The 25,042-nt window shown below is 40.9% G+C and overlaps 2 protein-coding genes and 1 non-coding gene across 3 annotated transcripts; 1 reads left to right on the top strand and 2 right to left on the bottom strand.

Moving 5' to 3' along the window:
• Positions 1 to 50: 50 nt before the first annotated feature.
• trnar-ccu (transfer RNA arginine (anticodon CCU)) lies at positions 51 to 123 on the bottom strand. Its single transcript has one exon. It is a non-coding gene; the product is annotated as a tRNA-Arg (tRNA).
• A 134-nt stretch (positions 124 to 257) lies between these two features.
• wdr45b (WD repeat domain 45B) lies at positions 258 to 7,060 on the top strand. The gene is made up of 10 exons (XM_028029420.1): positions 258 to 684; positions 1,645 to 1,719; positions 1,986 to 2,087; positions 3,354 to 3,441; positions 3,550 to 3,644; positions 3,773 to 3,963; positions 4,067 to 4,152; positions 4,265 to 4,366; positions 5,382 to 5,503; positions 5,659 to 7,060. The coding sequence occupies exons 1-10, from the start codon at positions 618 to 620 to the stop codon at positions 5,763 to 5,765; spliced, it is 1,035 nt and encodes a 344-aa protein (XP_027885221.1). The 5' UTR covers positions 258 to 617; the 3' UTR covers positions 5,766 to 7,060.
• A 1,178-nt stretch (positions 7,061 to 8,238) lies between these two features.
• On the bottom strand, positions 8,239 to 18,651 carry foxk2a (forkhead box K2a). The gene is made up of 9 exons (XM_028029419.1): positions 18,153 to 18,651; positions 15,686 to 15,880; positions 15,428 to 15,569; positions 14,109 to 14,255; positions 12,226 to 12,419; positions 11,945 to 12,144; positions 10,826 to 11,080; positions 10,543 to 10,740; positions 8,239 to 9,774 (listed from the first exon to the last, which is right to left on the bottom strand). The coding sequence occupies exons 1-9, from the start codon at positions 18,446 to 18,448 to the stop codon at positions 9,584 to 9,586; spliced, it is 1,818 nt and encodes a 605-aa protein (XP_027885220.1). The 5' UTR covers positions 18,449 to 18,651; the 3' UTR covers positions 8,239 to 9,583.
• Between the last annotated feature and the right edge of the window lie 6,391 nt (positions 18,652 to 25,042).

Genomic DNA, 25,042 nt, shown 5'->3' on the forward strand with positions numbered 1-25,042 from the left:
ATTTGTGAAATATAAGGAAGTGGTTAAAAAAAAAAAAAAAAAAAAGGTACCACCCCAGATGGGACTCGAACCCACAATCCCTGGCTTAGGAGGCCAGTGCCTTATCCATTAGGCCACTGGGGCTTTTGCGGCGTTGTTGGCAGGTGAGACGTCATCAGCCTTCTGTGCCACCTTTTATGTGTATACGATTTCCTAACTGTAGGATGCAATGTCCGACGAGACTCTAGTCTCTAGTGGTTATTTACCTTGGGCTTGCTTTAACAGGGTTACTCCCGAATAAAAACCATCTTTGAAAAATACTGATTTTAGGTTAAATCAAATTACTGAATTTGGTATAGGATTGTAATTTAGCTGCCCTGGAATTGTTGAAAGGCGCCTACATTTAGCTCAAACTATTTTATGGTGACGTTATGTTGACACGCATTTACGACATCCACTGGAGACAAGTGAATTCCCTCCGATCCTGACAGCGAGAGACAGCCCCAGTTTTGTTTTTTCTTCTTCTTCGCTCTGTCCAGCAAAAACCCGACTGGTGGAGGAATGTTAGCCAGTTAGCTAACGGACAGAAACTGTTGGGGTTTTTAATCGTTTAACATCGCTGGTTACTTGTTATAACGATGAATTTACTACCGTCCAATCCACATGGAAACGGGCTTCTTTATGCTGGATTTAACCAGGATCACGGTAAGAATCATAGTCGTAATGATCTTTGTTATTTTCCTCCCTGTCTAATACAACTGAGAAACGTCGTAAATTCACAATTCATTGCCTGTTAGTGTGACACGTCAGTCGTCGTTTCTTAAATTCCGCATTCAATTTTTACATTGACAAACATTTTCTCAAAGCGCTGCGTTTACCTTTGAACTGCCAGGTTAAATTACCGACAAAGTTAACATTAGCATTAGCTCCTACACTTGAATTTAGCCAGCTAAAATTGCAGCTGCCACTTTAGTTCATTGCTTACAAATTTTCTGACTGACAAAATAATGACTCGGGAACCCAGTAATAGAAACTATACATAAACACAAGGTGGGAAAAGAGGGTTATGTGTAATGGGTGTTGTATGCTAACTTAGCATTAATGCTACTGCTAGCAGAAAATCCTTCCAACATAGCGGCTATCCGCTAACAGCAGCTATGTCAACAGTACTAAGGTTAGCTCTGGGCTGTTCTGAATTCCCACAAGTCATTTATTTCCACAATATTTTTTCGTTAGTACTTCCCAGAATAAGTTATAGTATTAGACGTGATTTAGCCACGTATTTTGTTTTTTCCAAGTTCTTCATACAGACACAGTACGGGCCGTGAAGTGTCTTTAAATGTCTTCTTTTATACCTCGGTTACCCTTTTTGTTAAACCGAGGTATAAAACTTTGATATACCTGAAACTAGATTGATAAATGAACCCAGAACGGACAAGTGGAAACTCTACCACGAAGTGCTACTTCTCCATAAATAACAGTGCAGGTTAATGGTTTGTGGTCAGTGGTTCATCTTCAACATTTATTTTCTACTTCCTGTTACCTTGAGACTGTGGGAATGATTATAATATATATATATATATATATATATATATATATATATATAGAGAGAGAGAGAGAGAGAGAATTTTGTTGTATTTGTTGGGTCTTTGTGTTCTTGTCCAGGATGCTTTGCTTGTGGAATGGAGAATGGATTTCGCGTCTACAACACAGATCCTCTCAAAGAAAAGGAAAAGCAAGGTAGCCGGACGATATCATGTCAATTTTTTTATTCTTTTGCTCATTCTTGGAAATGTACCACACTTTTACTGGAATGTAACGCCTTAAATTAGAGTAAGCATCCTCCACGGAGGCATATAATTTAGGATGTAAATTTGCACGGTTTCGTAAAACGCATTCTGTTTCTCCTTTGTCTAGCCTTTGCATCCGTCACACACAGCAGTGCAGGACCGTTTGTGTCACGCTCTGTTACAGAGATTGGAAATGTCCCTGTGTTTGTATTTCAGAGTTCCTAGAGGGAGGCGTTGGCCATGTGGAGATGCTGTTTAGGTGTAACTACCTGGCGCTTGTGGGAGGAGGGAAGAAACCCAAGTACCCAACTAATAAAGGTATATTTGCCACTTTCCTACTGAAGGGGGGGGATGAAGATGAGAAAATGACTGCAGGTTTCCTTTGCAGAAGTATTCATAAAGCTTAAAATGCTGTGCGGTGTGGAACCACAAACCTCAATAACTTTCAGTGGGAATTTATGCGAGTGAGCAGCAAACTATGGAGCTTTCTTAGTTCTTTTTTTTAAGTTTATCTTTAAAATCCCCACAAAATTAATTTTAAGTATTATAATTTCTTGTTTCAGTCTTCATATTAAGGATTCCAGCAGTTTATTACCGTCCCAATTCCATGTCTGCAGATCTACAAGGTGGAGATGTATGAAGAAGCTCTTCTTATTTTTTGCAGCACACCATCCTGTACCTTCTTTTTTTTTTTTTTTTTTTTCGTTTTAGGAAAAACTTGAACTTTTCACAATAGTTGTGTTTTAATAATACAGTGTTAGCTTTCTGCTTAGTTTTTAATCTATAGTGAAGTCATAAAACATAATGGAGCAAACCTTTTGGCAGATTTTTTAGCTTTTTTTTTTTTTTTAGCTAAGACAATTAGTCGGATGAATTGTGATGAATCGATTAATTTAAATAATCGTCAAGTAATTAGCAAGCATTTCATAGTTGATTAAAGTAGACATGCTTTAAAAAAATGCCAGATGCTGAAAGACCAATACAGTCTGAACCATAATGAAACCAAAAGTCAACAAAAAACATATTACGTTTCAGATTTAAAAAAAAAAAAAAAAAAACTTTTTTGTTGGTAAATATATTTTACCCAGAACTCCTCGAGTGGCAGTTTTAGCGTCACTCGGTTGAAAGTTTGTAAAAAAAAATAAAAATAAATCTCCCTATTTGGCACATTTTGCCATCCAATTATTAATCAGGTAAAAGACAAAAAAAATCAACAGATCAGGCCTATAATCTATTGCTGTTAAGTCAAACAGAAATAACTGTTAGAGGCATTTTGTTTGCAGACATAGTTTAAAAAAAAAAGTTTATTTAATCCGATTAATTGTCACAATAGTCAATTACTAAAATAATCATTAAGTTGTAACCGCCATTTTGAGTTGCGTCGCTGTCCTTTTTACTGAAAGCCTCCTGCAGTTGGAAACTATATATATATATATATATATATATATATATATATAAAAAAGCTCCTGGAATCTACGGGATTGAAGCGACCAAGCGTGTTATTCCCATCCTCCGTTCAGCCTTCCTGAGCTACAACTTGGATACCGTATTTTAATCTATTCCCGTGATTGGTTGACGTTCCAGTGATGATCTGGGACGACCTCAAGAAGAAGACGGTGATCGAGATCGAGTTCTCCACAGAGGTGAAAGCGGTGAAGCTTCGGCGGGACAGGTACGGACGGACCACCGCTCGCTCAGGCCTCCATTTTCCTTCGCCAACATTCGACTACTGCATCTGGATGAGTGTGTGGGTTATTTTAATTTTTTTTTGTTCTTTCAGGATCGTGGTAGTCCTAGACTCCATGATCAAAGTGTTCACCTTCACGCACAACCCGCATCAGCTGCACGTGTTCGAGACCTGCTACAACCCCAAAGGTCGGTGCCGACGCCCGTGAGCTTTTCGGGCTTCCGTACGCCCCGGACGTCCGGTCCGGACCGGCTGAGTCGTTAGTCATCACAGCAGGTGTCTCGATGTTTCTAAGCCGCCATCTCGTCCGTTCCAGGTCTGTGTGTGCTGTGTCCCAACAGCAACAACTCCCTCCTGGCGTTCCCCGGAACGCATTCGGGCCACGTGCAGATCGTAGACCTGGCCAACACCGAGAAGCCGCCCGTCGACATCCCCGCCCACGAGGGGGCGCTGTGCTGCATCGCACTCAACCTGCAGGGAACCAGGATAGCCACGGCGTCGGAGAAAGTGCGGAGAGGGTTTTTTTTTTCCTTTTTTGTTGGATGTTAGTTTGGAGGGGGGTTGGCGACCTCTGACCTCCCGCGACTTAATTCCCGCCACGTCTCCGCAGGGGACTCTGATCAGGATCTTCGACACGTCGGCGGGGCAACTCATCCAGGAGCTGCGGCGAGGCTCGCAGACGGCCAACATCTACTGGTGAGGGAGGGAACCTCGGATATTTATCTTTTATTTTTTTAAAAGGAAAACCTCCTAGGAAACCTGCTTATGTTTTGTTTTTTTTTGTTGTTGTTTTATTTGTGGCTTCCAGCATCAACTTCAATCAGGACGCGTCTCTGATCTGCGTGTCCAGCGACCACGGCACCGTACACATCTTCGCTGCGGAAGACCCCAAAAGGAACAAACAGTCGAGGTCTGTGTTCTCATGGCCGCCGAGGAAGGACGCAGTCTTAACAATTTTCACATTTTGTCGCATTGCAAGTACAAAACCTTCATCAATTTTTATGCGATTAGACCAGCACAATTGTAGACGGCACAAGAAAAACAAAGTTGACAGTTTTGGGCACTATAAAAAATCTAAATAAAATCCGATTTTTTTGTTTGTTTTTGATGTCATGTCCAAATTTCTTGTGAAAGTGGCTTATATTTCAGTCATTCAGTGTAGATGATTGAACTTTTTGTTTAATTAGAAGAATAATAGTATTAGTAGTATCATAGTATTAGCAGAACTATAATAGTTTTATTTTAAAAATTTCTTAAAATGATGAACAAATCATCATTTTAATGAGAAAAAAAATCTTAGCTCAAGATCATGTTGATCTTTATTCAAAATGGCTGCTTTCACAATCATTTCAAAATCCTAATAGTTTGATGCTGACGTAAGTCCTCCACACCAGTAGGTGGAATCTGGAGCTGTTCTATAATATTGTAAAAGACTGCATGTTTGGAAAACGCCATAAAGTGCAACACAATTTGTCTTGCTTCCTCAGTCTTTCTTCTGAACTATCCATTAAATCATAAAATACAATATCAGGTCTTTACTGGTAAAGACCTGATGGTCTTTTCTGGTCGATTTATTGACTGACTCCCCCTAGTGGTCTGGAGCACGTCCGTTCTACTGTCTGCAGTATTTCATACTTGCCGTTTTTACTATAATCATGGCATTTTCTCCCTTCGCTTCCTCTTCCTGTGGGTGCTGCACTTTTTTATTTCTTTTGTTGCCACATTTTTTGTTTTCATTTGTTTCGTTTTTTAACTTCACAACTAACTAGCTTGTTCTGCTCTGTTACATAAAACAAAGAAAAAAACAAACAAACATCTGCGTTTGTTCTTTTGTCATGTGACAAAATGTGGACCATTTCAAAGGAAGTCAGTCGTTTTGCAGTAACTCTAAGAACCAGTTGTAACTTTGCCTTTCTCCTCTGCAGTTTGGCATCCGCCAGCTTCCTCCCCAAATACTTCAGCTCCAAGTGGAGCTTCTCCAAGTTCCAGGTGCCGTCGGGCTCCCCCTGCGTATGTGCCTTTGGAACGGAGCCCAACGCCGTCATAGGTGAGCTAGCAGCGGGAGTGGGACGGCTGTAGGGAAAAGGGCGACTCATCTCGTCACACATCTATCAGACTTGGCACCAAAGCGTCCTAGGAAATCAGATTCTTCTATCTGCTCCTGCTCACTTCTTCTTCTTCTCTCTTTGTCTCTTTCTGCAGCCATTTGTGCTGACGGCAGCTACTACAAGTTTCTGTTTAACCAAAAGGGGGAGTGCTCCAGAGACGTGTACGCCCAGTTCCTGGAGATGACTGACGAGAAAATATGACCCTCGTGACTTTCCTGCTGAGCAGCACTTTTTTTTTTGTTGTTTTTTTTTCCTTTCCCTTTTCTGTTTTGTTTGTTTCTGAGGAATTAGAAGTTCTACTTTGCACTTCGTCGTATCTGCAGAGACTCTGGGTCATCAGAGCGTCAGATGGAGGAGGACAAAGAAAACAACAAAGCACAGATTTGTTTTTTGGAGGATTGGTGGGAGACCTGAGAAAATACGACGTGCGCCGCCTTTACTCCCAAACCAAACCCACGGCGATTAGGGAAAGTTGTTTGTTTTTTTTTGTTGTTTTTTTTAAAATACAAACAGTTTTAAGATGTCTTCCGATGGCTATTTTTATTCCCGCCCTGATAGTTGAGACGTCTTGGATAACTAACACCGCCTAACCCCAAACTACAGGCAGAGTGCCTCCGAAACTGAAGAGTGTGTGCGCGCATATTATCGCAGATAAAAACACACGCACGCACACACCAAGTGAATAAAATGATTAGGTGTGTGAGGGCATCCCGCTTTGTTAGGCGTCACCTTAGATTTTCTTTGCTTGTATATACACACCTGACTGAACTAACCACATAGAGCTGTACAGAACAGTAGCTTAAAAAACTAAAAAATTAACCTGTATTTTTTTTTTTTGTTTAGTTTTGTTTTTTTTTAACTTTATTTGTGCAATACTCCGTTTACCACAACGGTTTGTCTTTAGTCTGAAATTTCCAAGAAAAGCTGGAAAATCTATATTTTGAGAAAGGACTTTTTTTCCCCACAGATTGGGTTCATGGAGGAAGTAATTACACCGAGAAAAGGTTTGCATGTTAAGTCTTAGTTTAATCGATTTCCAATCAGATTTTTTTTTGTGAGAGCCACCTCCAAAAAAGAAAAAAAAAAAAAGATTCATTCATGCATTCATGAGTTATATTTTTATTCTGCCTCGTGTTATTGGCCACTTAGCACCTTCCTCACTACACTTGTTTTTTTTGCCATTTGAGCTGATCCTTCAGCAGCCTCCGGAGAAGTCTGTCTGCATCCACCACAATGAAACTAGTGAGGATTTTTTTGTTTTGTTTCGCTTTAATTTGTCACAGCCTGCAGTTGATTTGCTGCAAAAACACATTTCATTTTTTGTGGCTTCTTCTTGCATCCGAACGTGCGTTTGCGTTTGCGGCGCTTGGAAGACCCAGGCCACTAGAGGGGGATGCTGAGTAAACTGAGAACTCAGCCAACCAGTTTCTGATACACTTAATGATTGTAAAATGTGCATTTAAATCTGTGAATAAAATTTAAAATCTGCTTTTCCAGATAGGTTCGATGAACTCTTGATGTTTACTTTTGTTGTGAAATTGCTACAATGAAGGAAAATGCCTGAAATAGGCCTATGTTGACAGCATAAACAAATATGTAAAAATCTTTTAAACGTTACGTACTGCAGCTTTCAAGAGGGCCCCGTTTAAGTTTGATTATATCAAAGAATAGACCAATTTTAAAGAAAATATATATATATTTTTTAATCTGACAGATGTGCTAGTTCTGATAATGCAGACGAAAATTGCCCAGTTTGATAATCGATTTTAATACTGCTGTGCTGAAAGATCAAATTAGAGGAACAGCCTAATTTACTGCTAATTGACAAATAATGGGAAGAATCTAGCGAGAAAGAGGCAAACTGTGGCGCTCTGAAGTTTTCACACCACTTCTTGGATGATGACTTGTTTCATTTGGCGTGAACATTGAAGATGACTCATGGATTGCGTTTCCTTAAAGTTAATGACTAAAAATGTAAAATAAGGTTTTTCCGGTTCGAAATCCTGTTTTGGCAGATGATCAAATGCTCATTTATCCTACTCGCATACAAAGCTAGTTTTGGGTTTTGTGTAAGGCATGTTGGGAACTTTAACGTTCTACCTCTTCCCATTGTAATTACTATGAAAGCAAACAGTTCGATGAGCTAGTAGTGGTAGAAATGTCTAAGCAGGGACTAAATGCAAATATGCCACACTTTCCAGATCTTAAAAGGGGAATAAAAATATGAAAAACTTTGCAGGGTTCTCCTTCTGCCTCACAATTCAGCACTAAATTGTGTTTAGCAAAGTCACAAGAAAATCCGGTGGGTTTTGTGGTTTTAACAGGAAGCAGGATAAAAACATTAAAGGGGTTGGATGAATACTTTTGCAAAGCGTTGTGTTGACTGTATATTATGAAAGGGTTTTTTTATTCAGACCTTCCTTCAAAATGCACACAGACTAAATAAAATGGAAATTAGACTCTAGGAAAGTATGGAACCCTGATGCTTCGTACTCAAACATCAACGCTTTTATAGAAGCCATTTTGAGTTCGTCCCATTACAAACCAGACTGTTAATCTTTGGGAACATTTGGACTAAAACCCAACCCCTTCATTTCCACACAAAGAAATAAATATATAGACTCTGCATTTGCTCAACTGAGAGGGTTTACTCAAAAGAAATACAGAGAGAATCTGTGTTTAAATAAATTTATATATATATAAAAAAACAAAAGCAATTTTCCACTGAAGCAGAACGAACACCTATCACTTGTTTTAGCTCATAGAACATAGAATACAAGCTGAATAGCTTTACTTTGTCGCCTGAAATTAACAAGAAAAGAAAACGCAAAAGGAAAGAAAACCAAGCGAATCAACTTCAACACAAAGATAAACACAGCCGACGATGACAGGGAAAAAACAAGTGAGCAAATAATAATAATAATAAAAAAAAAACTAAGAGGTTAAGTGCAGTACAGGTCAGAATCGTTATAGCGTAGATTCAGTCTAAGTTTTCTTCAGTTCCATATTCAAATGATCTGCTCTGGTATGTTTTGTTTCTACATCTGTAACATGCAAGCTCAATGACACGTATGCTCAAATACACACGGGAATATACGTTTTAATTCGTAGGATATCTGGAAAATATGACAAAAGATTCTGTTGATGTACAGTGAGAACCACGTTTCATTCGCAGAAACAGAAAGAGCATCCACTCCATAGTGTTTCCTTTAAATGAGAAAAAAAAAACTAAAATATATATATATATATAAAACAAAAACAAAACAAAAAAGTAAGACTACATTCATGTCACTGAACAGTCCACACACAACAATAAAAAAATAAAATAAAAAAACAACAGGAAAGATTCCCAGAATTGAGATGTTAGGATGTTTCTTAAAGAGGCGGCGCTCAGCTGCTCCGGATTATTACGGGTGCCTCGGGAAAAGAAAACACCCAAAAAAAAAAAAAAAAAAGAAAAACAGACTAACTGCTCTGTGCCGCACCGAAGATACGACGGAATACTGCATTTCTACTCGCGACTCGGTTAGGTAGGTCGACGTGGAGGCTAGCTGCCGAAGATGGGAATGTCCACATGTCCACAAGCCTGCCTGCTGGTTGAACGCTTTGATTTTTCTGTAATGCTACCAGGAGGAGAGACTCCTGTTTGTCTTTGGGTGGCTGGGGGGCGAGGAGGGCGGGGCAAGTTGCATGGATAATCTTATTGTTCTGGACTTTCCTTTCTTTCTGTCTCTGCTTCTTCTTGCTCTCTGGGTCTCAAACTTGAGAGTGATGGGAGTTGGAAGGGGGGATTCACAGTCATCAGCTACGCTTCTGTTTCATTTTCAGTTTGGTCTCTAGTTTTTTGTTTTTTTGCTTTTGTTTTTTTGCATCGTGTTTTCTGCTATTAAATACTTGGCAGACAGGGGGCAGACAGGTGGGGTTCGCACAATCGGTAGTGCTTTTCTTTTTGGCACCTTGAGGATGGTGACGGAGGGTGGGATGGGAGGATGGAGGGGCGGAGATGGGGGTGGGCGGGGCTACTTGTCGTCAGCCTCTTCGCTGTCCGCGGTGCCGTTGTTGTTGCCGACGGCGGCGGCGGCGGCCGGGCCGTTCTCATCGGTTTTCGCCCTCTTGGACTCGGGCGGGTCCTGCAGCTCTCCGTTCTGCCTCTTGGTGGGGAGGGAGGCCGAGGCCGAGGCGTGCGTTGCCAGGAGATGGAGAGGGTTTGCTGCAGAGAGACGGGGGACAGGGGGGAGTTCGTTAAAACGCCAGAGAGAGGCTGCTTCGCGCACGGCAGGCTGTTGCTGCGGTGACACGATGACATCATGACGAACTAAACTGGCTCTTAATTCGACCTCATTGCACAGAGTATTAAACACAAGGCAACACACGGCATCTCAAGCTTTATTTTATGCCCTTATAGGCTTAGAACAGCTATCAAACAAACATATTTGTTCTGTCTCTGCATTTGATGATGTTAATTTTCTTCTACCACACAAGAGACATTCTGAGTCTGAGGAAACAGAGAAATGCTCAGTTTTTAGATGCTAAAAATTCATGATCCACATAGGGCTGGGCGCTAAATCAACTCATCGAATTTTTGGAAAATCTGGATTTTCTCCTGGGTTTCCATAGTTCAGAGTGATGTCACCACGCCTCAAGCTACCATCTTGGTTCACAGGTGTGTTTTATTTATCATTCCTTTGAATTCAGGTCAACTCCGTGAGGAAATATAAGGGCCAGGCTAAATGTTTTTCCTTTCTCATTACAAGAATAAAGGTATTCATTTCCACAGATTTATTTTACGTTACAACTGCAACGTATGGTTGTTGCAGTTTATTTAATTATTTACTGTTAAATATTTAATAATTGTGAAGTACCATGAAATGACCTAACCGTCCTTTCAGTGGGACAAAAGCTGACTCTTGTTTGGAAGGTACTTTTTACTATTCATCTCCCGCAAAATAGCTTCAACTCAGTCAGATTCTCGCGTCACCTGAACCAGCAGCGGTGCTGATGGGCACCAGGTGAGTCCCGTTCTGTGTGATGGCCTTGATGGGAAGCTGGTGCTGGCCGAGCGGGGCTTGCTGCACTATGGTGACGGTCGTCAAGGGAGCAGCCTGTGAGCTCTGGATGATGCGGCCGACTCCGCCTATAGAGGAAGCCGTGATGGACGGGACCGGCTCCACTTTGACTGCAAAGCATAATGGGAGAAGAGTGCGAGTTGACGAGCGACGCCTCGGCTAGCACCCGACGAGAACGCTCCTGATGTAGTTCACCTTTGACCTCCTGGTGATCTCCTCCGTTCTCCTGAGGCTTGGGGCTCTCCATCGAGGCGGGCTGCCCTCCGACGGTCGCCATGGTGACCGCCGGGATCTGGTGGACCACGTGCACGGTCTGCATGACGGGAGTGGAGCTCACCGATGTCGTTACCATGGCTGGGGTTGCCATGGCGTAGGTCACAGGCTTCATGGTGGTCTGAGGCATCTGGCGCTGCACGGCGATCAGCACCGGCTGGCTGTTGAGGGGGGAGCCTGGACAGGAAACAGGAAATGAGTTCAGCAGCAAACGCGCGCTAGGGCTGAAAACGATGAATCGGAATAATCGTGATGAATCCATCGCTGAATTAATCGCCAGCTAAGATAATAATCGATTAATCGTTAACAGGAGCATACAGACTCAAAAAACAGGACATGTGTTGTAAGAACAGCAGATTCAGATCTGGTGGTTAAGTCAAAACTGTGCAAAAAGTATGTATGTTTTGCAATTAAAATTAAATAAAAAAAAACTTTGTAAACATGTTCTACCCAAAACTCATAGTTTTAGCTTCACCTGGTTGAAACTCTGAACAAAATCTGTAATCTTTTTTTATCCAGTTATTAATAAATTCACCAAAAAATGAGTCAAGAGATCAGCCCTACGTTATATCGATGTCAAGTCAAGTGGAAAGCTTTAGCTTCTCCCACTGCGGTGTGTGTTTTTATCGCTTCAGAAGCTAAGAATGATCAACTAAAGGATCATGATCATGTTATTGCATTTCAGGTAATAAATGCTTATTTTATTATTTAAAAAAGGAATTGCATTTTTCAAGTGCATTTCTAATATTGTACTAAGACTGAAATAAAAAATCTGCAGAAAGGGCCAATTTATTTTGCAATTAATAAATCTAATTGAGAGGTTAATCGATTAATCATCAAAATAAACAAACTAAACGATGAGTTAAAATAGTCAACTGGTTAATCAGTAAAAGGATCTATTACTCATAAGCATAATTAACCGACTAGTTGGCAAAATAACTGATTAATCATCAAAAATAATAGCTACATCAATCGATAACTAAAATAATCGTTAAACAGGCCAAACAGCTGGATCTGTTCATGATCAATTTGAGGCTTTACCTGGGGAGTTTTGTGCGAAGCGAGCCTCCTGGATGACAGCCAGCTTGGGCTGGACTGCAGCTGTCTGGGTGGGTGCTGTTGGGGGGGCCTCTGCCTCCATGGGGACAGGGGATCCCTCTCTGGACAGGCTGTCTGGGGTCTGGACTCCACTGGAGTGGGCGGACAGCACCCCCATGTGGTTGGGAGATGCAGGGGCGCTCCTGAAACGACGACAAGAATAATCACCGGCATGGAGTGGCGAGCGCATCGGGTGAGGCGGCGAGCGGGAGGCGAGCCCGTACCTGGAGGAGAGCGGCCCCACCGGGGTCCGGAAGCAGGGCACTCCCCGGGGCCGACGCTTTCTGAAGGCCTGCTCGATGAGCTTGCCCTCCGAGGAGGGGTCGATCCTCCAGAATGAACCCTTGCCGGGCTCCTCCTGGGACCGGGCCACTTTGATGAAGTAGCGGTTCAGGGACAGGTTGTGGCGGATCGAGTTCTGGACGAAAGGAGAGAAATATTTTACGTTGCTGCACGCGACCGTTTCTATTAAATTTAGGATCAGATTAGCCTCCACGGCAACCAATCCGTGCGATTTTATGGGATTGGAATTTGATTTATTATGGATTTCACTGAAGTGAATCAGTCGTGTTTGTCATTTGGTGTTGTAAAAATATGCTGAATTGAATAATAAACCCAATTTTACTGGGCAACACCAGAATGCAGCTACAATATTGAAAACAGTGCTGCACAACACCAACACCACACTTCATCCTTAAACCGTCAGTTAAAACATGGTAATAGCAGCATTATGTTATATTTAAATAAAACAAAGTAGAAAAGACTGAGTTACTGTAGGTTTTTAAAAAAAAAAAAGGATGTCAGTAAGCCTGTTGCAATAAGTATTAATCAATTAATCACATGCTAAATTACAATGAGCTCATTCTACTCTAACTTTTAAAGGGGAATTTAGTTCCCTTCAGACATCACAGCCTATTTTATTTGTGCTTTTTGGTTGAAACTGGTTTTTATTTCCATTTTTATGTATTGTTTTTGGTTGTTGTGCTTTGATTTGAATATTTAAAAGTCTTCCAGTTCCAGTGTTATTTACAAAATGAATGTTCAAAGGGCAAACTTGAAAACTGTCCCAAACAACCATATTAACAGGTGTTTGCATTCATAAAATGAACCTTTTGGGTCAAATGTTTTGCATTTTGCTGGTCTGGAAAATAATTTTTAGTCAATTTTCAGAAACAAAGATTTTTATTTCTTCTGTCATTCATTAGCTGAAATTAATGAATGACTGTAAAAAAAAAATATCTGCATGTTTGTGCCATGTTACTACTATGATAGTAAAGTAGCAAGGCTAAAAAAAAGACAAGAAAAAGCAGCTTTGGAGGAATCTTTAGTTTTAGTTTCAGCTTAACCCGTAACAAACAGCTGCAAAACTTCAGATTTCCTCTAATCCTGTAGATAAGACAGGTGTTGGAGATGAGGTGGAGTGGGATCTATTTTCTGACACAGTGAAGCCTTCTTCTAGTCATAACCCGGGATTAAATATCATCACCTACACAGATATACAATTATACATACTGGCTTAAACATAAATATAGGAGAACTAGTATTAGTACATACTTCTCCACATAAGTTCAGCTTTCAGCATCTATGCACCACAAATTTGAAACAAACTTCCAGAAAACTGTAAAACAGCTGAAACACTGACTTCCTTTAAATCTAGACTAAAAACCCACCTGTTTAGGATTGTATTTGAAACGTAATCAATTACACATTTATTGATGGAACCTGACTTAATGTCATGTTTTGATTGTTGATTCTATGTTGCATTGTGTTTCTGTCTTTGATACGATGTAAAGCACTTTGAAATGCCTTGCTGCTGAAATGTGCTATACAAATAAAATTTGATTGATTGATTGATAAGTTGCAGTTCCAACAAACTAAGCTCTTCAGGACGATATGACTTTGGAAGAACAGTGGCTGGATGACTGAGGTTTGTTAGACTTGATTATTGAGCTGTAGTTCCTCAGCACTTTATTAGCAAGTCTAAGTATTACAGTAACTGGAAATCAGGATGAGGTTTGCTGTAATTGATGCATAAAAAACTAAGGCTGGGAAGTTGTTCACACCCACTTCCCAGAAGTCCCCTGGCGGATGCGGTGGAGGATCTGACCTGCCAGCCTTTGTCAGCTGTTCTGTAGTAGGGGTAGTTCTTGGTGATGTGGGTGTATATTCCATTCAGAGTTAGCTGTTTATCTGGAGCCATGGTGATAGCTTGGACTATTAGTTGTGCATAGGAATATGGAGGTTTGGAGTCGTCCTGTGGAAACAAACAAACAAAAGCGGAGCAAAATTAATGTGTAATAAAAGTTTGTTTCTCAGTCTTGTACAATTAAGACCTGAAAAAAGTTAATTACCAGTATCAAAGTGGAACAGAAACGACAGAAAATCAAACAACTTCTTACTTAAGTATTTTACTAAAGATGTAAAACACAAACTGATAAACAACTATTGACTTATTACTGGTTTTAATGATAAAAAAAAATAGCTCCATAGTTGGAAACCATGAAACTCCTGAGAATTTCTGGTACAACTAATCTGCTGAGATATCTACTTCTAGAATGATAAGCAACTGTGAAACAATTTAAACTCATGAATAATCTATATTATTGTAGAATGATGGACTTTGAGTTGTTTGGAATTATTCTTGTAATTCACAGATTAATGAGTGGAAACAGTTTCTTCTCCAGAGAGAGTAAATGTCTTTCTTCACTGTTGTTGCGTTAACAGACCTAAACTCAAATTTACGCCGTTACTTCAAATAACCATTATAGACGGCGATTAGGGCTGAAACGATTATTTGGATTAATCGATTAATGAAATAATCCATCGATTCATTTAGCGATAACTGGAGTATTCAAACTCAAAAGAGGTCATTTGCTGAAAACAAACGAGATATTCAGAGCAGTAATTAAGCTAAAACTGTACAAAACATGTATAAATTTTACATTTAAGACGAAAACATCTTTGTCTGTCAATATGTTTAGTAAAAACTCCTCATGTGGCATAATTTTAGCTCCACTTCAAATTCACTAAAGGAGTGCCGTGTTTTTGCATTTTAGGCAATAAAATATTTATTTATTTTTTTAAAATAAGTGATTAAATTATTTATTAGCATCTTTCAACATGTCTCTAATATAAAAGAGGATTAAGTGGCAATTTTTAAAATGTGATTAATAATCATTAGTTGGAGCCCTAATGGTGATGACTGAAAAATCTCCTGTAGCAGTCTGTGTTACAGCAGATTTGAAGAATCTTCTGACTGAAAGCCCTCATAAGGAGGACACTGAGCAGAACAAATGCAAAAGGGTGTATCTTTTTTATTATTATTATTGTTCATTACTATGACTGTATGAACATGCTCATACCCATAAAGACAGGCAAAACCTTCTGTGTCCCGTCAGATCTACTTCCTGTTCCGTGTCCTCTCACCTTTGGGCTGTCTTCACCGGAGGCCTCCTTGTCGTTTTCCGATTGCGAGTTGTCTCCTATGATTTCCGAGGTGAGAACGCGGCTCGTTCTGTAGCTGGAGAGTCCTGCTCCCCTCGGACTTGACGGACACGAGTTTGCAGCGCTGCAAAAAATAAAAATAAATAAATAAATAAATAAAACTGATCTCTTGGGTCGGTGTTTAGAAATGTTGTTGCGCTTGCATCTCAAACTCAAACCGCACCCTCATCACCTTCCTACCTAATGGTGCCGGTGGGCGAGGGCAGCGGGCTCATGAGGTGGGCGATGTTGTCGGGAATGTTGATGGTCAGCGGTGAGATTTGGGGCTGGACGGGCTTGACCGGTGATTCCGGCACGTTCCTTGGCTCCTTCTTGTCGCTGGACAGGGCGGTGAACGTGATCTTTATACTCGTGCTGGGGAAGCGGAAGCAACACCTGCGGGACGACACAGACCCGAGCGGTGAAACGACACCGCGGGGTCGAGTCACAATGTCAGCGTGCGGACAAGCCCCTCTGCCAGGCAACAAGCATGCCGAGGCGCTCCAAATGAAGACCGGAGAGGAACACAGAGACTTCACAACAATCTAATATGGGCTTGAACCAAGACCGTTACATAACAGTTCCTGCTTAAAATGTCTAATTTTCTATTAATGGGCTTGGCTATATTTAGACCAGTTGCACACAACTAAACATGACAATCTCAACAGATCTTTTGTGCAGATTAAAAGGAAATAAAATAATCTGTCCAATGAAGTTATGGGTCAGAAAATAGACTGAAAATGGAACAAAACTAGAGGCAAAATTAGATTTTTTTGTGTGTACGTGTATATACCATCGTTCGTTCCACACGCAGTCTTGACAAAATTGAAATAAGTCCACTTTTTGTTTAATGGCTTTACATTTGACGATGAAACATTGTCTTTACTAGGTTCTTAAAGTTCCCTATGGTTTTCTGCACAGCGCCCTTATGGACCAACCACAGGGTTTCGGTCAGGCTGAGATCTGGATACTGACTGGGTCTTTCACAACACCTTCGATCTTTTTGGAGATTTGTTTTGGTCATTCTGTTGCCGTATCCTGTTTTCCTCTCATTTGACTCTACAATATGCTGGTATGAGGAATAGTTAATAGTTGAGTTCATAACTACAACATATAACAAAAAGCACAGATTATCACACCTCTGCCGGAGTGCTTGACATCTAGCAGGGGGTGTTTGTGCTGTTTTGTTGTATTTAATTTTTTCTAAACACCTCTAGTTTTGTCTGATGTCTAAAGGACATTGTTGCATTGTTGTAGTACAACTAGATTCAAGCTGGTAAATTCTCCCATATTCACTTAAGAGAAAATAAAATATATCTGTTCAGTCTTCTTCCAATTGTGCTGCAAAGAATGTAAACATTTAATATGATAACTGAGGCCTGTGTGTTTCCTGGTTAACCAACCTGAATAAAATAATGGTTCATTCATATTATTATTATTAGTAGTAGTAGTAGTAAGTGGTCAATGTTTGGGGAAAAAAGTACCTTCATACATCAGTTGACTGATGTATTGGTGAACCTGCAGAATATTCCACTCTCAAGAGACTTTATAGGGAAAAACGATGTTTATGGAGGCCATGTAAACATTTAGAAGCAGTTTATATTTTACCTGTGGCAGATAACTTTTTGTGTCTTTGTTCAGGATAAATTGGTGAATTCCAAAGGCTAAAGCTAATAGCTTTCCAATATAAACATGGATTACATTTCCATTGGGTGACATGTCCAGTGAGATTATGTCTATTTTAGATAAGCAGAAATATTTTACCTGTTCCATTCTCAAAATCTGTTCCAAACATGAAGGTTATTTGGTTAACAACACCTTCTTTTTTTTTCCTCGTGTAAGTAACCGTCAGCATTTGTCCAAAGTAAAAGTTATGCTTTTACTCACAACATAGCTTTGGCGTTTTGGACTGCTGCTTAAACTAAAGGAAGTCTAATTTGGATTTAAATAACTTCTGACTCCAGTTTGTTTTTAATTAGGTTCTGATATGTGAGCTCCAAAATTAAAATACTGCTCGAAATTAGGTTAATCGCCAGCTAGTTTGAGTTTATATTTTGTGGTCAGGCAGGAAAAAGACAACACCAAAGCGTGATGTTGGTAGCAAATATAGTGTGTTTTACCAACAGCAGCGAAAAGTTATCTCTTCAAACAGTGCAATTCCTCGTTTCGGCATTGGATTTATTTTCATAAAGGTTTTTAAAAGATGAATGTAACTATTCACAGCCACTCATCAATGTGGCACATGTAAAACAACGGAAGTGAGGAAATAAAACCAGCTAATGTCCCCTTTCACCTTACAAGCTAGCGTCCACATGTAGACCCATTGTAGAAAACAGAACAAATAACCTTAGCAAAAGCATAAATGACAACACAAAAGGCTGGGGAAAACGTGTGGCCGAAAACATTAATGAGGGTTATTAATATAGGTTTTGTATTTTTTGGAGGGGCAAGCAGTAATATTGCCACATTATTAGCATGTCTGACTTGGGAGATTTCGTGTGACGTCGCTGCTGTACACACGAAGAGCACGTAACAGGCTCGATACAGCACGTGCATCACCGCTGCAGGCTAACACAACAATAACAATACACACACACACACACACAAAAAACACGAGTACGTTCATCCACGGGCAACACTTCACGCCACTCGCCCTCACAACACTCACATTCGTGGAAGCTGGAGAGGTGGAGCCCCTCTTCTCTGGAACACCCCATCAACAAACACCCCGTTTTTTCCAAGGCACCGGAGGTAGAATTCCCTCGTGCCCGAGCCATCCTCCCCGGCGGTGAAGATTTCGAGGTGCCGCCGGGATATGAAGCTCGAGTGGCCCATGCTGACGTCCACTGAGCCCTGGGAAGAGTTCCGGCCGATAGTCACCGACCTTTTCTTCATGAGATACTCGAACTCTCGGCCCTCCAGCCGGGCTATAGCCGACCCCAACATCCCGCTTACCACCGCCATCTTCCAGTCCGAGGTGTCTGGTGCAGATTTTGAGGTGTGGAAGGAGCAGTAATTTAGTGGCGAATGTGATCAATTAAAAGAGTTCGTTTTCTGGCCTGGTTCAATGAAAGGGGGGCTCCAATTTTACACTGTGGAGAATTTAGCCAGGAACGTGCCAGACCGGGGACACAACCGCTCAGACTCACCACGGTGAAGAGGAGGACGGGGCCAGAACGAGTCGCAGACCAATCAAAAGCCGACAAACGGGCGGAAGTGCCGCAAGAGACAATTGTTTCCGCCAATGAAAGGCCGGTTAGGGCACGCAGATGAGTGATGTTTACCAATGACAACAATAATAAAAATAGCCGTAGAAGGGTTAGGTCGGTCGCAGCATGGGTTGCATTGCAGTCTGACACGCAGATGGAGGAAAGGTGTAAAACCCGGCAAAATTATTTTAAACAGAGGAATTTAACAGACAAAAAAAAGTCAAGAGAGGAACACGTGACCCGCCTCTTCTTCCTTATAATCACCTCAGGAGAGGAGGCATCATCTGCTTACGAACAGTTTTTTATACATTAAAATTTAAGTAGACATGGAACATTATTATTAAACATTCCAAGAGTATCTCAGTGAATTATTATATTATAAAAAAGTTCATGTATTTCAGTAATTACATTTTTACAGCAACAGAAAAACGTTTTACACCTTAAGTACACACATGGCATAAACCACTTTGGCATGAAGGAAGTGCCATGTTTGACTCAGGGAATGCAAGACAAAGGCAAATCCTCACTCCTCCACTACTATGCTTCATGAGGGTTTTGTGCAGATGTACTGTTTTTCCAAACATTGTGCTGCATGCTATGGTTAAACATCTCTGTCTTGGTCTCCTTTCTGGAGTCTTTTCTTCTAGCAACTCTTAATGAGAAGCCATGCGTTCAGTAAATTTCCATATGAAGTTGGACATATAAATTGCTAACAAAGGCAGTGGTTTCCTCTGAGATTTTGTATTTTTAGCTGTTGCAGCCACTCCCATGAAGCTCAAAAATGTGTTTCATTTGTGAATATTTGTTTCTCTCTGAGGAGTGATGGATACATTAAATTGTTTGAAAGTGGCTTTATAACCCTTCCTAGATTGATAAGCAGCAACAATTGCTTCTCTATGTTCAACAAATGGTATTTTCCTGTTATGCTTCCCTTATTTGAAACAAAATACATCTGGACATGAAGCGGAGCAACTTAACCGAACTGAAGGAATTTAAGCAAACAGTCAATAACGAATAGTATTTAGTCAAACATGCAAATCATTGAATTGACAAGTTTCAGTCACTCCCATGACAACAGTCCCAGCATCAAGGCATGCAGACTGCTTCCACAAATATTTCCAAAAGATTGGGATTCCTTAGGAGCTCTACGAATTCTGTAAGAGGATGCCACCTGTGCAATAAGCCTAGTTGTGATATGTCTTAGGGGTATTGCAACAAAGTGAGTGAATGGAACTGACCATAACTCAGACACCACGCAGTTGGCTAGGTACAATCGCAAAGCAGTGTCAGAGGTTGCTAAGGGACGTGGTGTGCAGGTTGCCAATTTTCTGCAAAGTTCATTGCAGACCTCCAGCATTCAAGTCGCCTGCAAGAACAGTGTGTAGAGGGCGCCATAGAAGGGATTTCCAGTTGCTAAGCACACTCATTCACCACTTAAACCAGGAAGTGTACAAATCATGCCAAGCTGTCTGACAGTCCAACGGATGAGCCCTTTTAACGTGTCCTGTCTGGCAGTTTCCAGGACAACAGCGCTGGCCTGACTGCACTGTGTCAACTGTAGTTTTGTGCAGAGGTGATTATGGTGTGGGAATGTTTTGCTAGCAGTTGTCTTTGGCTTCGCCGTTCCACTGAAAGGAAATCTGCAGCATACCAAGACATTTTGGACCATTCCATTATCACAACTTTGACAGAACAGTTTGGGGTTGTCCGCTCAATATCAATAGGCAGCAGTGATGATATTCTGCAGTAACATGTCCTAGATAACTCTATCAGTTGTTGGCAAGTATTTGCAGTCTACCTCATCTACTTTCCCTTCTTTCTTTGTCTGGTCGTATGGTTAGAAAGCCGGGCAGAGAGATGCTGGAGTTGAGGATATAATCCTTGCCCACTGGTGATTCTCTGGGATTTGGGGGTTGTAATTGGAGTATTATTTGAGCTTTGGGGACGTCAGTCAGCTTCTCCCAGTTGTTGCTATGCGTCGTAACAGCTAACTAAAAGTAAATAAGAGCAAAAATCCTTCCAGCTGCACAGCATCTGGTGGGAATAACTGTCCAAACATGCAATACCTCTACAAGAAAGAAAAAAACAAAAAACTGTGAACAAAAGTCTACAAAAGATAAAAACAGGACTAACACACCCTTAACTTCATGGAGAGACTCACAAAAAGACCTAAAGGTGTGTAACTGCAATGGGTGGGCCGACATCATGTTAAATGTTATGGAGAAGAATGGGATGTCATTTAAGTTCATTTGTGTTAAAGGAGCAATGCTATGTAAAAATCTCTTTTTTGAGCTTTACATCATGTCATAATCTTATTTTCTGATCAAAAACATACCTGGAGTATCGCCCTGATTCTTTCAGGAGAAATCCTTTAATCTCCCATGGCAACCATCCAACCATTTTATTTCATTTTCTGATTTACTTTAAGTTAATTGTGTTGCATGACCTGTACAGACTACACCTTGTTTAATGAGTCCCTGTGTCTCAACGAGTTATACCCATAGAAATGAAGATTTAACGAAAACTACAAATTTCAAACCACGCGTCCTTGACCTTGCATCTGACAATTATGTGCTATGTTTTGTTGGCCTATCATACTTTGCCGTTTTTAAAGACAGGACAAAATGTGAAAAGGTTCAAAGAGTTATGGCGAAGGCGCTGATTAGAAAAGTCAAGTTGGCAAGCCATTAAGAGCTCAAGTTTGCATTGTTTGATGTAGAGTGTTGAGTAAGTCTCATTAAACGAAGTGCTTTGTTATTAATGTCTGTTCTCAATGTACCCACTTTTGGGGTGTTTTTATGTTGCGCCAGGTGGCTTTAAAAGTCAAGCGTCATAAAATATTTTGCAGTTTAAAGATTTTTTTCCCCCCATGTTAAAAAACGTTTTTATTTCCATTCGTTAGCCATGTAGGCCTATTGACTGCAGCCCAAAGTTCGGTTCCCCCACTTCCGTCCAGGAAGCGGCCGGTTTCTTTGTTTATTTCTAGTAGAAAAGCTACGAGGCACCACGCTGCGAGCACAGCGCCAGTGGATGTAGGCCGTGTAGAGATGACTACGGAGAGGCTTGAGAGCTCCATGGAGCCGCGCCGCCTCTGTCAGAGCCCCCCTCTAACCATTCTCCTTCTCAGACAGTACACCATGTTCTTAGACACGGCTTTAATATTTAAGTGAATGGGCTACTCGGAAGAAAGCCGCGCGCGCGCACCGTCACGGCTCTGTGCCGCGCGTGTTCTCTAAATGACGCAATGCCTGCTTCGTCCAAGGACGTCAGAGTACAGCTCCGAAAATGAGGATGTCGTGAATATTTTCTGTCACTCGTTTCACAAAGTGGGGCTGATATATGACAGAAATTCGTTACACAGCTTAGGTCAAGCATTTATTTCTTGTAATTTTGATGATTGCAGAAAATGAAAACTCAAAATTTAGTGTTTAACAAAATTTCAGTGTTACATAAGAACTTTTTTTTTAAAGGATAGTTTCTGAAAAGTATTTTCACTTCTATGCAGTCAATACTTGCGTGTGGCTCCTTTTGCGTGATTTATTACTGCATCAATGCGGCGTGGCTTGGAAACAAGCACGCTGTGGCACTGCTGAGGTGTAAAGGAAGCCCAGGTTGCTTTGACAACGGCCTTCACACCATTTGCATTGGGTTTGGTGTCTTTCATCTTCCTCTGGACAACATCTCATAGATTTTCTATGAGGTTTACATCGGGCCAGTTTGCTGGTAGCACCATGAGTCAGCGTTTGCTACCGTTTGGCAATGACTTGGCAGGTTATGCTGGAAAATGAAATCAGCATACCCATAAACCTTCTCAGCAGTGGATGATAGGGCCTCCAAATCATCACTAAATGTGAAAACTTCACACTGGATTTCAAGCAACATGAGTTCTGGATCTCCCCACTCTTCCTTCAAAGACTCTGTGTTTTTGATTTCCAAATGAAATACAAACTTTACATTTGAAAAGAGGAGTTTAGACCACTGCGCAACAGTCTGGTTCTTTTTCTCCTTAGCCCATGTGGGATGCGTCCGATTATTCCCATGGGTTAAAAATGTATTTGAACATAGTTGCAGCATGTTTAGCAACAAAATGATGAGCAATGCAACATACAATGCTGATTTAACACTGTACACACTGACAACTACTTAACACTTAGGACTGCTGGACATTTAAAATCTTATTTACACTCCCGGGTGTCTATTATTTCATTGTTCCACATTAATTTGTGAACGTCTTCCTTTAGTGCTTGGCTGCACCGGAATAAATGATTGGCTTTAATTTCTCGTGTAGTGGTCTGGTCTTCCACCTTGCTAGACAAAAGTGAAGTTGAGTGTTGCGTTATTCCTAGATCCAAACTTCCAAGTTGCATGGATTGCTGGATTATTCCTTTTATCGTTATTGTCAAAGAGTTACGGCTTAGGGGCAATTCGCCCCTCCAACGTCTTCCTTAACTTTTTTTTTTTTTTTTTTACCCATATGTGACCATTTCGTCTTTTAAACAAACCATTTCCTACCTGTATACTGAAACCATTGACCAGTTGACTCTTTTTACATAACAGATACGTCTTCCTTAAAGACTGCAAGCATCAATAAACCATTTTGTGTTAAATAGCCAAGTGATACCAAGGTCTTTACTTTTGAGAATACCGATGAGAAAGCCGGTGTTGAAACGATGGTCGAGTGCTGCCCTCTGCTGGTTTTACTCGGTATGTATGGGGGGTCTCTGTGGGTTCACTGCTGGCAATTCGGCCACCAGCTAATGCACATTTGAAGAGGTGAACAAGTGTGCCGATTCACACATATACACGCATGCAATGTGTGAGGATTTACCAGCCTTATATATGCAGTGTTCCGTGAGTTATTAATCAAATTATAAAAGCAAGAAGTCCAAAAATTTTATTTGATCCACCCGTTGTCTCATTACTCATAACCTCCTTGCTGCTACTTTGCAACAGGGCTCAAATTGGTCGATTTATGAAAAATAAAAAGGAAACATAAAAATAAAAAATCAACATTCACCCCAGTTATATCACACTAAAATGAAACGTAAGGTAGCTTCACATTTAAAACTAGTAAATGCTAATAAGCCCGTTGAACTGCTGACTTCAACAAGCATTTTTGTTCTGCCTCATGTCACAAAGTTCCTATCCCAGCCGGTTTCTGCATTTGTGCCACAGAATCATCTCCGCCCCGGCTGCTTTTCACTTCTGCTCGCCAGGGAGGCCTGTCTCTAAAAACAGCAGGTCTCCATGGAAACCGGCCTAATGAAAAGCTTTTAAGCAAGGTAGCACCTCATTACCGCATTGAGGAACCGGCGTCCGCTCAGTGAAAAGGAAAAACTCGGGGATAAATTAGATCCTTAACTGGGAAGTTAATTTCCAGGAAGTGCGGCTGAACAGTTCCGTAATTAATTTGGAACGTGCGAAGGAAATGGGACATCCATATCAAGCTTTACCGAGTACATTTACTGAGCCGTAATTAGGAAATAAATTACTGCCACCTAATATTTATTAAAGAATACAATTGTTTAAAAAAAAAAAGAAAAAAAAAAAAGGTTGATCCTGGACACGTAATTGGATTTTCTCCCTAGAACATTCTTGCCTATATTTGGACTTTAAAAGCTTGCATTAAAACCACGAACCGTGACGAGACAATGCAGTCGCAGGTTCCTGCCTCGCCCGGACAGTTTAATGGTGTGCTGAAGGTGTGTGTTTGTGTGCTCCTGCGCTGAATCACGCCTGCCGTACGCACCTCCCAGACGCTAGAAAAGGGACCTCAAAACGAAAACACGGAGAGGTGAAAGTACGGTGGGAACTAGCGTTCGGTTTAAGCTGACGTCACGTTCTCCTGTGTTTCGTGTGTTAGCTGGGAATTAATTTGTTACCATCATAACTTCAGCTTTGGAGGAGTTGGGTTTAGTGACGCAAACGTAAGGTCACATGACAATGCACCAAGAAGAAAATTTGCCTGACCAATTCAGAAATGAGAAATCACCCTTTTGAGATTTGGTTTGAACCATTGATAAATTATGTTCTTTAAAAAAAAAAAACTTTAAAAAAACCCCCAGCAACCAACAGTGTAGTTTATGGTAATCCAAAGTTGGGAAATCATAAAAACATCCAAAGCGTGGTGCTAAAACAAACCCATTTCAGAGAGACATCCAGGACAAATTAACCAGCTGTTTGTCCAGCAGTGACCCAACAGTCCACTCTCTAAAGCAGGAGGTTCGAACTCATTTCTGCTTTGGGCCAAATGCAGATCGTGAGTGCTCTTAAAGGGCCGGTTGTGCCAGAATGTGTTGATAAAACCTGTTCACAAACTACCAATGAATTCTTAAAATTAAATATTATT

Source organism: Xiphophorus couchianus, chromosome 10, assembly GCF_001444195.1.
Source record: "Xiphophorus couchianus chromosome 10, X_couchianus-1.0, whole genome shotgun sequence".
Classification (NCBI taxonomy): Eukaryota; Metazoa; Chordata; class Actinopteri; order Cyprinodontiformes; family Poeciliidae; genus Xiphophorus; species Xiphophorus couchianus.

Coding starts and splice junctions, on each gene's coding strand:
- wdr45b (XM_028029420.1), top strand. CDS start 618: ATGAATTTACTACCGTCCAATCCACATGGAAACGGGCTTCTTTATGCT. Junction 4,367..5,381: donor AAAAGGAACAAACAGTCGAG/GTCTGTGTTCTC, acceptor TCTCCTCTGCAG/TTTGGCATCCGCCAGCTTCC. Junction 5,504..5,658: donor GGAGCCCAACGCCGTCATAG/GTGAGCTAGCAG, acceptor CTCTTTCTGCAG/CCATTTGTGCTGACGGCAGC.
- foxk2a (XM_028029419.1), bottom strand. CDS start 18,448: ATGGCGGTGGTAAGCGGGATGTTGGGGTCGGCTATAGCCCGGCTGGAG. Junction 15,881..18,152: donor CCTCTCCAGCTTCCACGAAT/GTGAGTGTTGTG, acceptor GTCGTCCCGCAG/GTGTTGCTTCCGCTTCCCCA. Junction 10,741..10,825: donor AGATCACCAGGAGGTCAAAG/GTGAACTACATC, acceptor TATGCTTTGCAG/TCAAAGTGGAGCCGGTCCCG.